Source organism: Benincasa hispida, chromosome 4, assembly GCF_009727055.1.
Source record: "Benincasa hispida cultivar B227 chromosome 4, ASM972705v1, whole genome shotgun sequence".
Lineage (NCBI taxonomy): Eukaryota > Viridiplantae > Streptophyta > Magnoliopsida > Cucurbitales > Cucurbitaceae > Benincasa > Benincasa hispida.
The window spans coordinates 28,310,719-28,325,495 of NC_052352.1; the positions used below are offsets into that span (position 1 = coordinate 28,310,719).

Sequence of the window (14,777 nt, forward strand, 5' to 3'; positions counted from 1 at the left end):
TTTAATTTTCTTTAAACAAATTTAATTAATGATAATTAAAGAGTGAAAAACAAGATAGCCTCGTATGTTGTTGTATATAAATATATCATATAACTCATTTCAAGTTTAATAATTATTGGATAGTGAACATCGAACCATCGACTTACACGACAGTGACAATATATCTCAACCGACATAAAGTTAAAGGAGATAATGGGTGTGGGATTCTCTTTCCTCTCTTTCTTGATTTTGTTTGGTTTTTATCTTTTTTTTTTCACTCTCTAGGGTTTGGGAAGTGAGAGAGAGAGAGAGTTATAAATAGGAGAATTGTAATGGGGAAATAAAGAAAGATAAGAGAAAAGAAAGAAAAAGAATGGGAAGAGGGAGGGTAGAGCTGAAGAAGATAGAGAACAAAATAAATAGACAAGTTACCTTCACAAAAAGAAGAAATGGACTTCTTAAAAAGGCTTATGAGCTCTCCATTTTATGTGATGCTGAGGTTGCATTGATCATCTTCTCCACTCGTGGCAAACTCTATGAATTCTCAAGCTCTTCCAGGCATGTTCTCCATCATTTAAATCACTTTTTACTAATCTCTCTATCTCCTTTTATCTCTTTTTCTACGTCTCGGGACAGAGCGAAATAAACAACGATTGTTGGAAATTTCTCTACTCGTGATAATTTGTTCTTTCCTAGGAAAATTTCTGACTCTGCTTCTACAATTCATTGTTTTCTCTCTCTCAACTCAAACTCAAACAGAGATTTTATTTCATTTGGTTTTTTAAAATTATGCTTATAATAAACGAAAAACATTTTAGTGTATTTTTTCCAGCTTATATCCAATCATCCACTCATAATTTGCCATGTGGAAAATTCTTCTTTCTTATATTTTTATAAATATTTTTTAGTTTTTTTTTTCTCTCTCTATTGTAGCTACAAAAATAGAACTCAGGGCATACCTAAATATTTTGCTCATAATAATCAATACTTTCGCTTATATGAATTTTATTTGCTTTGTTATTTCCTTTTTTAGAAATTATGCCTTTAAAATTCAAGAAAAACTAAAAATAATTTTTTTAAAAATTGGAATAGTTTTGTTTGTATGAATGTGAGAATCATAACAGAGAAGTAGCGATAAAACAAGCATAAATTTAAAAATTAAAAACAAAATCGTTATCCAACTAAACCTCATTGATTTAAAGTTTTGTAATTTTTTTTTTTTGGGTAATTACAGTATAGCCAAGACCCTGGAGAGGTATGAAAGACATAGCTATGGTGCATTGGAAGCCTCCCACCCTCCAAAGGACACTGAGGTCATTTGCCATTATTTTTTTGACCTTTCATCCCAATTCGACTTAATTATATAAAATACTCTTAAACTATAGAGGTAGCCTCAATTGTTCAATTATTATTTAAAAAAATCTGAGAAAAAAATTAATATAAGAGACGATAAGAATATAATTTAGTATAAGAGAAAGAAAAGAAAAACTTAGTGAGTTTGAATAATTTATTAGTGAATATTTGTTTGAGACAGAGATGGTACCAAGAGTATTTGAAGCTGAAAGCAGAAGTGGAAGGTTTACAGTATTCACAGAGGTGACCTCCATAAGAGAGCATCTAATTTAAGCTTTAATTTCTTCATTTAAAGAAGAAAAAAAAACGTATACTTTTGTTTTGTTTTTTTTTTTTTTTCCATTGTTTATTTATTTATTTGGGGGGTGTTATTATTAGACGATTTCTTGGAGAAGAATTGGATGATTTGGAGACGAAGGAACTGGATCAACTAGAAATTCAATTGGAAATGTCTCTCAAGCAAATCAGATCTACTAAGGTATAATATAGATTATTATTATGGTAATTGCTACTTATGTAATAAATAAATCAAAACTTAAATTTATAAAATTGGTCATCTGAACATTCAAAACTATCTTGTGTATCACTCAACTTTTGATTTGTGTATAATACGTTTTTTAACTTTAAACATGTCTAGCAAAATTAATGGAAAAAAAAAAAAAAAACATATTCTTTTGTCACTCGACTTGTATAGAATTATTTAAAGAATCTTTAAAACTAGTTATTATAGGAAAAATTTTCCCAGATAAAAGAAATGTCAAATTATTTACAGAAACAGTATAAAAAAAAAACATTAATAGACACTAATAAACTTTCATCAGCATCTATCATAGGTTTCTATCAATTTCTAGACACTGATGGATTTTTATAGTTTCTATTACTGATAGACACCGATAAGTTTCTATCATTCATAGACATTGATAAGCTCTATCCACCTCTATCATCCTCCATTTTTCTATTTCTGAAAATCTTTTTTTTATTATATTCCTAAACTTTCAATTGTTAAAAATTAATTGATATATATTTTATATGTAAATTTGAATTTCATATCTAATACATCCCATGGCCTTATTTCTTAACCACTTTGTATTTAGTTTTTAAAGTTTATTCACTCTTTCTTTTCTTTTCTTTCTTCTTTTTTTTTTTTTTAAAAAAAAAAGATATTTGAATTGTAATTAGTTATCAAAATTTAAAACCAAAAGGAAACTTTTTTAAAAAAAAAAAATAGTTTTGAAAACTTGACTTAATTTTTTAAGATATTGATGTAGAAAACTAATAGACTTACATAGGAATTTAGAGATAAAAATAGAGTCTATAATCTTAATTTTCAAAAATCATAAATAAAAAACCAAATGATTATTAAATAAGGATTTAAACAACTTTCAAGTTTTATTTCTATTACCATTTCAATGACCTTTTAAATACAAAGTTGAAAATTTTAAAATTCATTGAACACTAAATTAAAGACTTATTAGATTTTTTTTAAAGTTCAAAACTAAATAGATAAAAAAATTTAAAGTTTAAGGACTAGATTATCATTGTTGGGTTGAATTAATTTGGTTAAATTTAATGAAATTTTGCAGAGCCAAACAATGTTTGATCAGTTATCTGATCTCCAAAAAAAGGTAATTATTAATTATATAAATATATTGTTTTTAATGTTTCTTCTTGATCTTGAAATTAAATATAGAGATTAATCAAACTGTGCTTAATTTTCTCCACTGATTTGTAGGAAGATATGCTGCTGGAAACAAATCAAGCCTTAAGGAAGAAGGTATTCAACTATTAAGGTCTTATCTGATAGCATTTCTTTTCCTTTAATGTTTTTTAAATTTTTGCCTCTATCTTTTGATTCTTTTTATAATGATTTTCATATATATATATATATATATATAAACATTCTCTAGTCAAATTTAAAAAATAAAAACAGTTTTAAAACTATTTTCCTAAAAAAATTGGTAAAAATCAACTTTGCTTTTAAAAGATCATACAGATAGACTGAATAACAAAATTAAAACTAACTTAATTTTCATAAACCAAAAATAAAATAAAATAAAATAGTTATTAAAGGGAGATAAATAAATCATTACTAATTTTTCTTATTCTTCTAAGTAAGTATGAGATTTATTAATGACAAAAATGTCTCCAGATTTTAAGATCATTGAGTTACCGAAAAATTCAGTGGTAACAAAAAATACCATGTTTACCATGGGCAGTGCTGGGAGAAATTGTTCTTTGTTTGCAATAAATAAAAAAATATATATAAAAAATCAGGGTGTTAAAAAATTTCCATAACGTGAAAAATTCGATTAACCAAACCTAATATGTATGCCTTGAATTGGATTATCAATTTATTTGTATTGAATTGAATTAGGTTAATTCATTTGTTCACCTAAAAAATCGAAATTAAGCCGAACTTATTATTAATTTTTAAAAATGGTTTTTTTTAATTTTTAATATAATTATATATATATATATATATATTTTTTTTTTTTTAATTTTGCATAATTTTATAATTTTTTAGGTTATTTGTTCTTCAACAACTATTAAAAATAACATTTTAACACTATAGGGAGAAATTATTCTTATTTAACATGTGAAAAATAATTAAATAAATTATTTTATATATTAACATTTTTTTTAAATAAAACATTTAAACAATGATCTAAGTAACCGAGCCAACCCAACTTAAATATTTTATAGTTAAAATTGGGTTGGACTCATTATTTAATAAGAATTTTTTGGATTGAAAAAACTTACAACTCAAACAATTTGATTGGATTTAAAATGTGTTTCAATTCTACCATGAACATCTCTAATAAAAATTTAATTTTTGCTCTCCTTTAATTATTTTAGAGTTGAGATAATTTATATATAGACTTATAATATTATATAAATATAAAATAAACATAAATTTTTTATATTTGCTCTCAATATATATATTTCTTACTATATTGAGTATTAAAAAAACAAAGAAACGCCTAATCCATTAATAAAATATTTAAGAGAGAAATATATACACACGTACATAATGAAATTAATTTAGTTAGACTTAGAGGTAAATAGGATTTTTTTTTTTTTTTTTTTTTTGAAAGAGGTTAGACCCAAATAGTCAAAGTATATTATCATCATTATTTTTCTTTTAGAAAAAGCTTAGTTAAGTATATAATAGTTTTTTTTAATCTATTAAACACAAAATTTAAAATTTGAGAACTTATAAGATTTTAATCAAAAGTTTTAAAAAAAAAAAATTAGACTTGTTTGTTATATGGAGATTAACTTATCTCAAAGTTTTATCAGCTTAGTAATTTCACCATTTAACAACCTCTATCCAAAAATTCGAGGTGTAATATCTGGATGTACCTATTAATTTCATGATCCTTGGTATATTGTTAAAAAAAAAATTAATCTCACAATTTATATATTGATTCATGCTTATAACTTTGTGATACATAATGAAACTAATTCTAAACTAATCACCTTTTTAATCCTTTAATTTTAATTTTTAAGTGTTGATGCATTTGGTTCCCTAGATTTTAAAATGTGTCATTTTAATCCTTGTATTTTTAAAAATATTTTTAAATGGTCTGTAAGTATTTAAAAAAAGAAAAGAAAAATTAAGGCAATTTACATTATATTTTTAAATTAAAATTTTGTCTCTTCCTCTCGGTCCACCCTCCTTCCATCTTCTTTTATAATTATAAGAAAAAAGAAATTACACAAGTACCTTCAGAAAACAACGTATTGTTGAAAATTGAGAGATTAAAATGATAATTTTCTCAAAAAATTTCAGGTACTTAGAAATTGTGTGAGATTTATAAAATAAAATTAACAAATTATTTAGTAACATATCAAATGTATAATAGAAGGAGTAGGTATTACCATAGAACTAATCTGCAGTTATATATATTGGTTTGAATGGCACAGTTGGAGGAAAGTAGTGCATCTCTTCATACATCATGGGATTCTTCAGAGCCCAACAATTTAAAATATTGCAGACAACCTGGGGGCTTTCTTCAAAGCAATAATAATAATAATATCATTGCATTGGAAAATAGGTAAAATTATTATTATCTATTACTTATATCACACATTTAATTCTTAAACTTCTGGTGCTGGTGTCTATTCGGTCTTTAAACTTTTAAAATTACTAATTTAACTTTTTTTTTATATTAATATTATTTTGATCCATATACTTTTGTTGTTAATTCATTTTGGTCCCTATATTTTTAAAATGTTCATCTTGGTCTCTATACTTTCAACTTTGACTCATTTTGGTCCGTGTACTTTCAAAATGCTTATTTTGGTTCTTATACTTTCTGTTTTATTTCATTTTAGTTCTTATACTTTCAACTTTAGTTCATTTTTATCATTGAACTTTTAAAAATTGATCATTTTGATCCCCTTAAAAATGAAGTTAAAAATGGAAATGAATAGACCAAAATTGTCATTTTTTGAAATTACAAAGACCGAAACGAATATAGGGATTAAAATGAATATTTTGAAAGTATAAGAATTAAAATGAATAAAAACAAAAAAATTCATGATCAAAATAATATTTAAATCTTTATAAGTACAAATTTACTGAACACAGTAGGGTTAAAATTAATTAAAAAAAAATATCACATTTATATCTAACAGAGCACCAATCCAAACTATTTTCTAATTATGATGCAGCTTATATCGCTTTAAATTGGTAAGACTTTTCTTTAGCATTATAGACTTTTCTATGTAAATATTTGTTGATGCAATGAAACTCTCTCAATTGGATTGGAATTGGGGGTGATGATGACGTTAAGAATGTGTCAATCTAATTGAGATATTTAGGGGTGATTTCTCCTCTCCCTTTTGGTATCTTATTTTAAAATATATATATATATATTTAACAAAACAATTAATTTTTAAAAATTGTGAATTTTTCATGTATGTATTAAACACAAAATTAAAAGTTGAGTGATTTATTTATAGAAGATTAAAGTTTAGATATTAAAGTGTCATAAAACTCTCGACTAAATTTATCATTTAAACTTTATATATTTTCTAAAATGGAGTGAATTTAATTAAAACCCTTAATTTCATCATATAAATTAAAATGTTTTTATTTATGTATATGTAATTAATTTGTTTGTTGTTTTTTAGTTACAATACAGGAGAAGTTTCAAATCAAGAAAATGTTATAAACTCTGGGCCAGATGGTAATGGATTGCCTTCACACTGGATGCTGCTTTGATCTATTCTCAAATAAATTTACAAAAACCATAACTCTATTTCAATCCATTCAATATTGTAACAGTAAAAATATATGTGATTATAATAAATTTACGAACCATATAATTATCTAGTGTCCCTTAAAAAGATATATATAATTATCTAGTGAATACTTCATTTTCATCCATAGTATTTATATTTTAATTATTTTCTGTTAATTTCATTTTCTAATAATCATTTCCAAATTTCCATTTGATTTTCATTTTGTTCGCGGGTCTGCTTCCAGTTTTGTTTGATTTGATGACTATTTTGATTTTTTAACTTATAGTTGAGACAGTAATTAGTCTTTTATTTTATTTTTTCTTTTGATTTGTGTGTCATCTTTACTGACGTCCATCCTAATCTTTTCTGTTTGTTTTGAAAAAATATTTTTTTTAGTCTACAAGTTCTGGGAGATCTCGTTGTAATTTGGTTTATCAATTTTAAAATGTTACATTTTTAGTTCTTAAATTTTGAATTAAGTTTCAGTTTAGTTCATAAATTTCAAAATATTACAATTTTATCTTTGAGATTTAAATTTAATTTCAATTTGGTCATTGAATTTCCAGATTTTAACTACACTTTTCACTATATAATCACTTTATGTCATTAGTATTATTGTCTATTAATTAATTTTAAAAAATTATAATTAATTAAACTTCATTATTTTTTATCACTATTAGAATTTTATTTCATAATTATTTTAAATTAATTAATAAACACTAACTTCAAATACTAAAAGTGAGTATTTAACAGAAAAATTGAGGTTAAGAGTGTAAATCTTTAAACCTATGGACCAAATAGAAACAAAAATCGAATCTCAATGGTAAAATATTGTAACCTTTTGAAACCTAAGGACTAAATTAAAATTAAACTTAAAATTTAAGGACCGGAAGTATAATATTTTGAAATTTAAGGATCAAATAAAAATTAAACCCAAAATTTAGTAACCAATTTTTTTTTTTTTTTGCCCGACGAAACCATTGCTTTGTTTTTTGTTTTTTATTTTTAAAAAACTTCATTAAAATTGGAAACTAATCACAAGAAAAGTCCTCATTAAGAATAGAGGATACCCAACTAAAGTACATGTCATCCCAACAAGCATCACGACCTTCCTCCTTAGAGGAAAGACCTTGGTGATCAAAAAGGTTCATAGCAACACTTGCTAGAGAATGGGTGATAAAATTACAAGAATGATTACAATAACAAAAGGAAACATTGTCAAAACACTTGGCAAGCGCAATAGTGACATCCACCATGCTCTTTGATTTAGAAAGATCAACGTCCGAATTGTTTAGGACTCAAATGATATCAGCCGAGTTTGATTCCACTAGTAGACGTTGACACTCCTCCCCTCTCAACCAAAGAAGGGAATAAAAAGGCCAATTTGAATAGCCTCCCCTTTTAACGTCTTGATAGGCTACCCCTTGTCAAACCTTTTGAACCCAGTGCAGATTGGAGAACCTTGAGAGTCGTTTAAAATCTCTATTACTTTATTTTAGATACTATAAATTCAATACTAAGACCACATAATTCTTGAAATTTATTCTCTCGTCTCTCCTCATAAAAAATCTCAATTTCATGACAATTCATCACATATTTAATGTTAATAAGAATGTAGTTCAATGAAATAAAAACACTAATTATCATCTCAATTACGATTGTTGAACTGAAAAAAATCACAGATTCAAAATTACAAAATGAATTTATTACATATATTGATGATAAAAAAAAAAAAAAAAACATTCATTAATTATAAAGACTTGGGCAAACTCAAATTTACTATAAATGTAGTCAAAACCTTCAACAATAATTCAAGAATCCAAGGCATTATCAATAAAGTGTGCAAAAATTGGCTCCACACTCTTGTGTAGGGCATGGTATATATATAGTGTCCTAGTAATTATAGACTTAGGTTTATGAGCTTTTAATGTAGACAGACTTTCTCTTTTGTCTTTACTCTATATATTACCTTTCTTTGTTTGTAATTATAGAGTATTTGTTTTTTAATATACTTTTTATAGTATTGTTCTAAATGAATGCACCCTCTTTTGCTCCCATGACTTTTTCTTAGTAATATATATATATAATGTGAGACATTCCAAAAAAAAAATTAAAATTCTCACTTGGTTCATAAATTTTTGAGTTGTTTTCAAATAAATAAATATGAATCAACTTATATACAAATATGATAAAATATTACTATCCGTAATAGACGTCTATCAACAATAAATATTTTACTATACTTAAAAATATTTTCAATAATTTTATCATTTAAAACAACTCCTCAAAATTTTTTTCTCCATTTCATTTGGTAGAGTTTTTTTTTTGTTTGTTTGTTATATTTATGGACTAAAACGTGAAACTTAGTTCCTCATAAATAATTTTTTTTATACAAAATAATCTAAACTAGTGCTTTACAAATTAAAAACAAATTTTCCAATTTTAGGCAATATAAAATTTAAATTTCAAATTCATATGACCAAAAAATGGAAAGGATTTGTGCTTAAAGAACTATATTAAACATAGCCAACCATTTTTATGTAGAAAACAACACTTTTTAACATTTTCAATAAACTATCTAAACTCATGCATGGATTTTTACCAAAACTATTTTGCTTAGTACTCGATTGGATTGATTTGACAATTTTTTTTTTTAAAAATCGTTTTTGTTTAAATACATTTGATAAGAATCGATTAAAATATATTTGAAAACATTCTAAACTACCCGTAGTCGATTAAATTTAAATACATTTTAATCGTTTTGCTTCATCGTTTGTTTGATTTTTTATTTTGGCCACAATATGTACTATTTAAGCTCTTACAAATAAATTAATTCAGGCACAATAAAAAATTTAATTCTTTAATTGCTTTTTTATAATTCTGTCACATTATGTATGTACCATGTAAAAGTTTACAAATTGACACTTCAAAAATTGTGTAAGGTGGTTAAGAATTTGGTAGGTCTTCCAAAGCAATAGGGGAGAAAATGTGGTCAAAATTAGTAACTTGTAATGCAACTCAAAAATTTAATTTGTAGTCAAGTAGCTTGTGTTTTCAAAAACTGGTCATTACATAGATTTTCAGTTCGATTTTGTTTTAAATAGTTTTTAAGATGAAAAGGAATATGGAATCATATCGAAAAGAGTCGATTTTCTATCCTAATAAACCGACAAATTTAATATTGGTTTTTTTAGTACAACATACAACAACTGTTGAATATCTAAAGAAGTATATTTGAATTATCATGGAGCTAAATTCACTTTAGTTTGTTTATTTATTTTTTTAATTTTATTTTTGAGAGAGGTGTGCTATTATCTTTACCTATTAAAGAAAATCATGTATATAATTGAATATGGAATTGAATTCAAGTCTTTGGTCAAAATGATTTTTTTTTTCTTTTTTGCTCATTAATATTCAACCTTCTCTCATTGTTTTGGAAAATAAAAAATATATATATGTCAATTCTCTACCACCATTTTAAATCTAATAAGAGTATTTTTCAGAATAGAAATGTGCTTCATTCAAATATTCTATCTACACACCATATAATTCAATAAGCTTTTTTTTTTTATAATTATAATTATTGTTATTATTATTATTATTATTATTATTATTATTTTGAAGAGGAGCAAATGGGAAAGAAAAAAAGAGAAAGAAAATGAAAGTGAGATTTTGGGGCATTATTTGAAAATGAAATAAAGATCATGTGTTGTGGGGGAGAGTGACATTTTTGGGGATTGCTTATATTATAATATATGTAGGGTACACACAAATGTTCAAACAAAATTAATGCACTTTAATAACTTATATTTAAACTTTCATTCATTGTAATAAATGGTATATATAAACACAAAACTCAAAAACAACCCACAACAGTAATGTTCACCATGTAATTTTTTATGCCATTTTAAAAAAAAAGTACCCCATTAACTCATATTCCTCTTCTTGGAAATTTATTTATACATATATAGTTAAAAAGAAAGTGATGTTACCAAGGGGGGAATTCAACAATATGTATATATACTTTAAAATTTTCATACTCTAAAAAAATATTGAAATATAATAAATGCAAAAGTTTGCATATAGTAATAAATTAGAATATATGATCAATCCTTTTCTCTATTCACTAAATATGACATATTTTCAGCATTAAAACACTAAAATTTAATGATAAAGTTCATTTATTATAAATTTATACACTATCAATTATGTGGGTGCTTTCTTTTTCATTAGTGTAATTTATTATAGTTAAAGTTATTGCAATTACCTTATAATTTAGGGACTTTAGGAGAGAAAGGGGTGTAGCAAAAGTTTATTCAAGGCAATAAAGATGTAAATAAAATCCAATAAAATTTGAAGATATGAATTTAATATGAAATCATCGTACAAATGTATAATTTGTACTAAAATGTTGGTGCATGATAATGGTGAAATGATTAAATTTAGGTTTAGATACTATTTTGGTCAATATATTTTTAATTTTGTGGCACTTCTCTAAATGTTCATTTTTGTTAACGTACTTTCAATTTTTGTTAGTCTCTAGTTTCAAAATGTTCAATTTGATTTGTCTTTGTACTTTCAACTTCAATTCATTTTAGTTATCGTACTTTCAAAAATTGACTATTTTGGTCTTCTATAAACGAAGTAGCAAGACTAAAATGGACGTTTGAGTTTAAAGTATAAAGACTAAAATAAATATTTTAAAAATACAGATATCAAAATGAATTAAAATTAAAAATAAAGAGATTAAAATAGTATTCAACAAAGTAAATATAAAAACAAACTATTCTTTCCAACCTCATAATGTTGACATTGTGAAATTTTATTATTTCTGGCAAGTTGGATAATAATTTTGTTACCTAAATGTTATTTCTGAGATCTTAGACAATTTTTTTTTCTTTTTTCTTTAAAAGAATTATTTTGTTAGTACATACTTTGAAATTTTATGTACATGAATTCCATACGATCCTCTCTCTCTGTGTAATAATGTCATTTACATACACCAAATAAAACAGCCTTCCTTTTCAACATCTTATATGAAATGTATAAATATTATCACAAGAACATGCACCAAACTTTGCCAATGCATTTGAAAAATAATATATAGTGATTTTTTCTTTTTTAAAAAGGATGCTTCATTGAGACAAAAAGGAGATTTATAGTAATTAACAACCAAAGAACTGATCAAATAAAAAGAAAAGGAAAGGAAAAATAGATACTTTCGGTGTGTCTTCTGATCCCTTCTTTTCCTCTAATATTTTGTTAAAAGAAATCTATAAAATCAGACAAGTCTCAGGTCGATAGTATGATCCTCCATCCAAAATTTCTGCGAGACTATTTCTTGAGCATTTTGTGTACTTTTTATTTTCTTTTAAAATGTGTTAGAATTTTATATTTACTAAATTTTTTCAGATTTTACTTTTTGAATAAAAATTTTATGGTAGTTCTTCTTTGATGTGTGGTGGACTAAATTATTACACGAGACATTATCTATTTAACTAATATAATAAAAAAAATATAATAGAAGATCAAAATGAACATAATTCAACGATAATTGATATACATATTTTTATTTAGGTTTGTAATTTCAAATATCCATATGCTCCATTTATTTTTTTATTTATTTTTAATACAATAAGATAAAAGTTAAAGTGGCATAGTTTACAAAAAGGGATTCTATGGTACATTTGTACATCTCACTTTACTTATCATGTAACTAATTAGTACATATTTAATTTTGGATTTTATATTTGGGTGAGAAGCTTTACATTCAAAGGGGGATAGTCTAGGTGTAGGGTTGGCTGAATTATGCAAACAAGTATCAAGTTGGTTTGATTTTATCCAAAATCTTTTAATTTGTTTCAAGAATATAATATTCCTTAGCCAAGTTCAATTATTATTGAATTTTCTTTTTAAATGTGAGTGGTAAATGTTGAAATCAAATAAATTATAAATTACATTTCAAAATTTAATTATCTTCAATATTTCATGGTTGGTTTTCACTTTGGCAACACTCCATATCTTGTATGTGCAAGAAAATTTGTAGAAGATTGTCCAATAAGTAGTAATAATAAATATTAATGAAGGAGAAAGTAACATTAGGGCGTAATCCCTCTAAAGACATCCTATGACATTAAGGTGTGAGTGCATGGTGTCTTATTTTGTTACTATGCTAAATCACTAATCAATCTTAGCTTAAATCAATAAATTACAAAATATTTAAATATATCTCAAATCAATTAACACAAATCACAAGATCAAAAAAAAAAAAAAAAAATCCAAACTCTATTGGATTTTTTTGGCACAAAGGACCCAACTTTCAGATTTGTAGTGTCGTTTGCCCCAAAATTAATAATGAAGTATGATTTTACTAAATATGTGTTAATTATCCATATTACTCATCACACACCATTAATAGGGTTTAGAGCGGCGACCACAAGGGAGGGAAGAGGAGCATGAGAACTAGCATTTGAGAGCATTAATATTGTATGGATGACTTTGATTTTCACTCACTAAAATTATGAGGAACAATATATGAATAACACGCTTTTGGTGCATTCTGATAATGATAGAGAGTCATATTTCAATTCATTATATTTTCAATTTTTACGACAAACAACTTTACGCTGTGAAATCAAAGTCATCTCTAAACAAAACCTAACTTTGTTTCGATTCAAGGGTTAAACAAAGTTCTCGTTAACACACAAAGAGCGTGTTTGGATAGCAGATATTGTTTCATGCATATCTATATTGAATATCTAAGATTGAAATGTCTAGGTCAATTAATGCTCGTGTTTGGACATACATGATAATTAATGTCTAAAAAGATTTTAAAAAATATATGTATTTGATTTACCAATTTTGCATATAGAAATCAAAATTAGACAATTATTTAATTAAATGTAAGAGAACAATTAATATAGTGGTAAATTAAAGAGGAATTTTAAAAAATAGAAAAACAAGAGAAACTATTTACACATCATAGCAAAAATTTGATCTTCTTTGATAGGGGTGATAAAAGATGACAGAAGTTTATCAATATCTATCAGTATTTTTTATTTTTTTACTATTTGTGTAAATAGTTTGACATTTTTTCTAGTGAAAATTTTCGTAAATTAAATTTAGCATTATTTAGTATATTTCTATGTTGATTAATTATTTATTTAATCACTCAAAATAAGAAGATGAATAACTAAACCATTAGTTAAACCTAATAAATTAAAGTATTTAATTTAATTAGTAAAAATAATCAAAAAAATATAAAATAATAAGAATATTGATAATTAATAATAAAATTGTATATTAATATTTATTTAGTACAATATATTAAATAGTTTAGATAACATACAATATTAATGGTAAATTTGTCGGTTGGAATTTATTAAAATAAAATAATATATCTATATTTAATAATTAACTAAAATTAGATTAACTGATGTTACTTTATTAATTAAAACGTATAAAAATCTCACCTATATTAGAGAGTATTAAAAAAATTCATATTAGATAAGTTTAAATTTACCTAGATAATTATATCCGATATTTTAAGAAATGAAATTATATGAGACAAATCAGAATATTAAATCTAATCTCATGTGGAAAAAAAAAGAGCATAAAAAAAACACTGGAATTAAAATTGAAATTGAAAAAAAAAAAGTATAATATTAATGGTCCATCCATAGCCATATAAATAAATATATTTCTCCATTATTATGAGTTTTGTGGTCAAGGTCTTATACATAAACAGGCGCCGTCAACGCTAACCATAAACGCCACTCTCTAGTCTCTACTTCAAAATAAATAAATAAATGATCTTCTTCTTTTTTCTTTTTTATTTTTTTTAAATATCCCCTCTATAATACAAATTAAAAATGTTGAATCTAATTTAGAAAATCTAATTTGATAATTAGAAGATGCATTTGAAAATTTGAAAATTCATAAAATTGTAAAAACATAAATTATGTTAAAGATTTGAAAAATTATGTAATAATTTGTAAACATAATTGAATTTGGAGAAAATATCAAAATAATATAAGATTTGGAAATATTACAAAAAAATAATAATAACAAAAAGCAAATCTTGGTGTGTAATCGAGATGTACCGAGAAGGCTTAAAATAATTGATAAGTTGAAAAAAAGTTGATTTTTTAACTAATTTTCGACACTCAATCTCATCTAAGATGGATTGAAAAAGA

General features: G+C 24.6%; 1 protein-coding gene across 1 annotated transcript; it reads left to right on the top strand.

Annotated features, from left to right (window-relative positions):
* Positions 1–263: 263 nt before the first annotated feature.
* On the top strand, positions 264–6,729 carry LOC120076364 (MADS-box protein CMB1). Its single transcript, XM_039030176.1, has 8 exons — positions 264–537; positions 1,214–1,292; positions 1,514–1,575; positions 1,711–1,810; positions 2,916–2,957; positions 3,065–3,106; positions 5,260–5,390; positions 6,472–6,729. Exons 1-8 carry the CDS (start codon positions 353–355, stop codon positions 6,560–6,562), a joined length of 732 nt encoding a protein of 243 aa, XP_038886104.1. The 5' UTR covers positions 264–352; the 3' UTR covers positions 6,563–6,729.
* Positions 6,730–14,777: the final 8,048 nt, after the last annotated feature.

Coding starts and splice junctions, on each gene's coding strand:
- LOC120076364 (XM_039030176.1), top strand. CDS start 353: ATGGGAAGAGGGAGGGTAGAGCTGAAGAAGATAGAGAACAAAATAAAT. Junction 1,811..2,915: donor AGCAAATCAGATCTACTAAG/GTATAATATAGA, acceptor GAAATTTTGCAG/AGCCAAACAATGTTTGATCA. Junction 3,107..5,259: donor ATCAAGCCTTAAGGAAGAAG/GTATTCAACTAT, acceptor TGAATGGCACAG/TTGGAGGAAAGTAGTGCATC.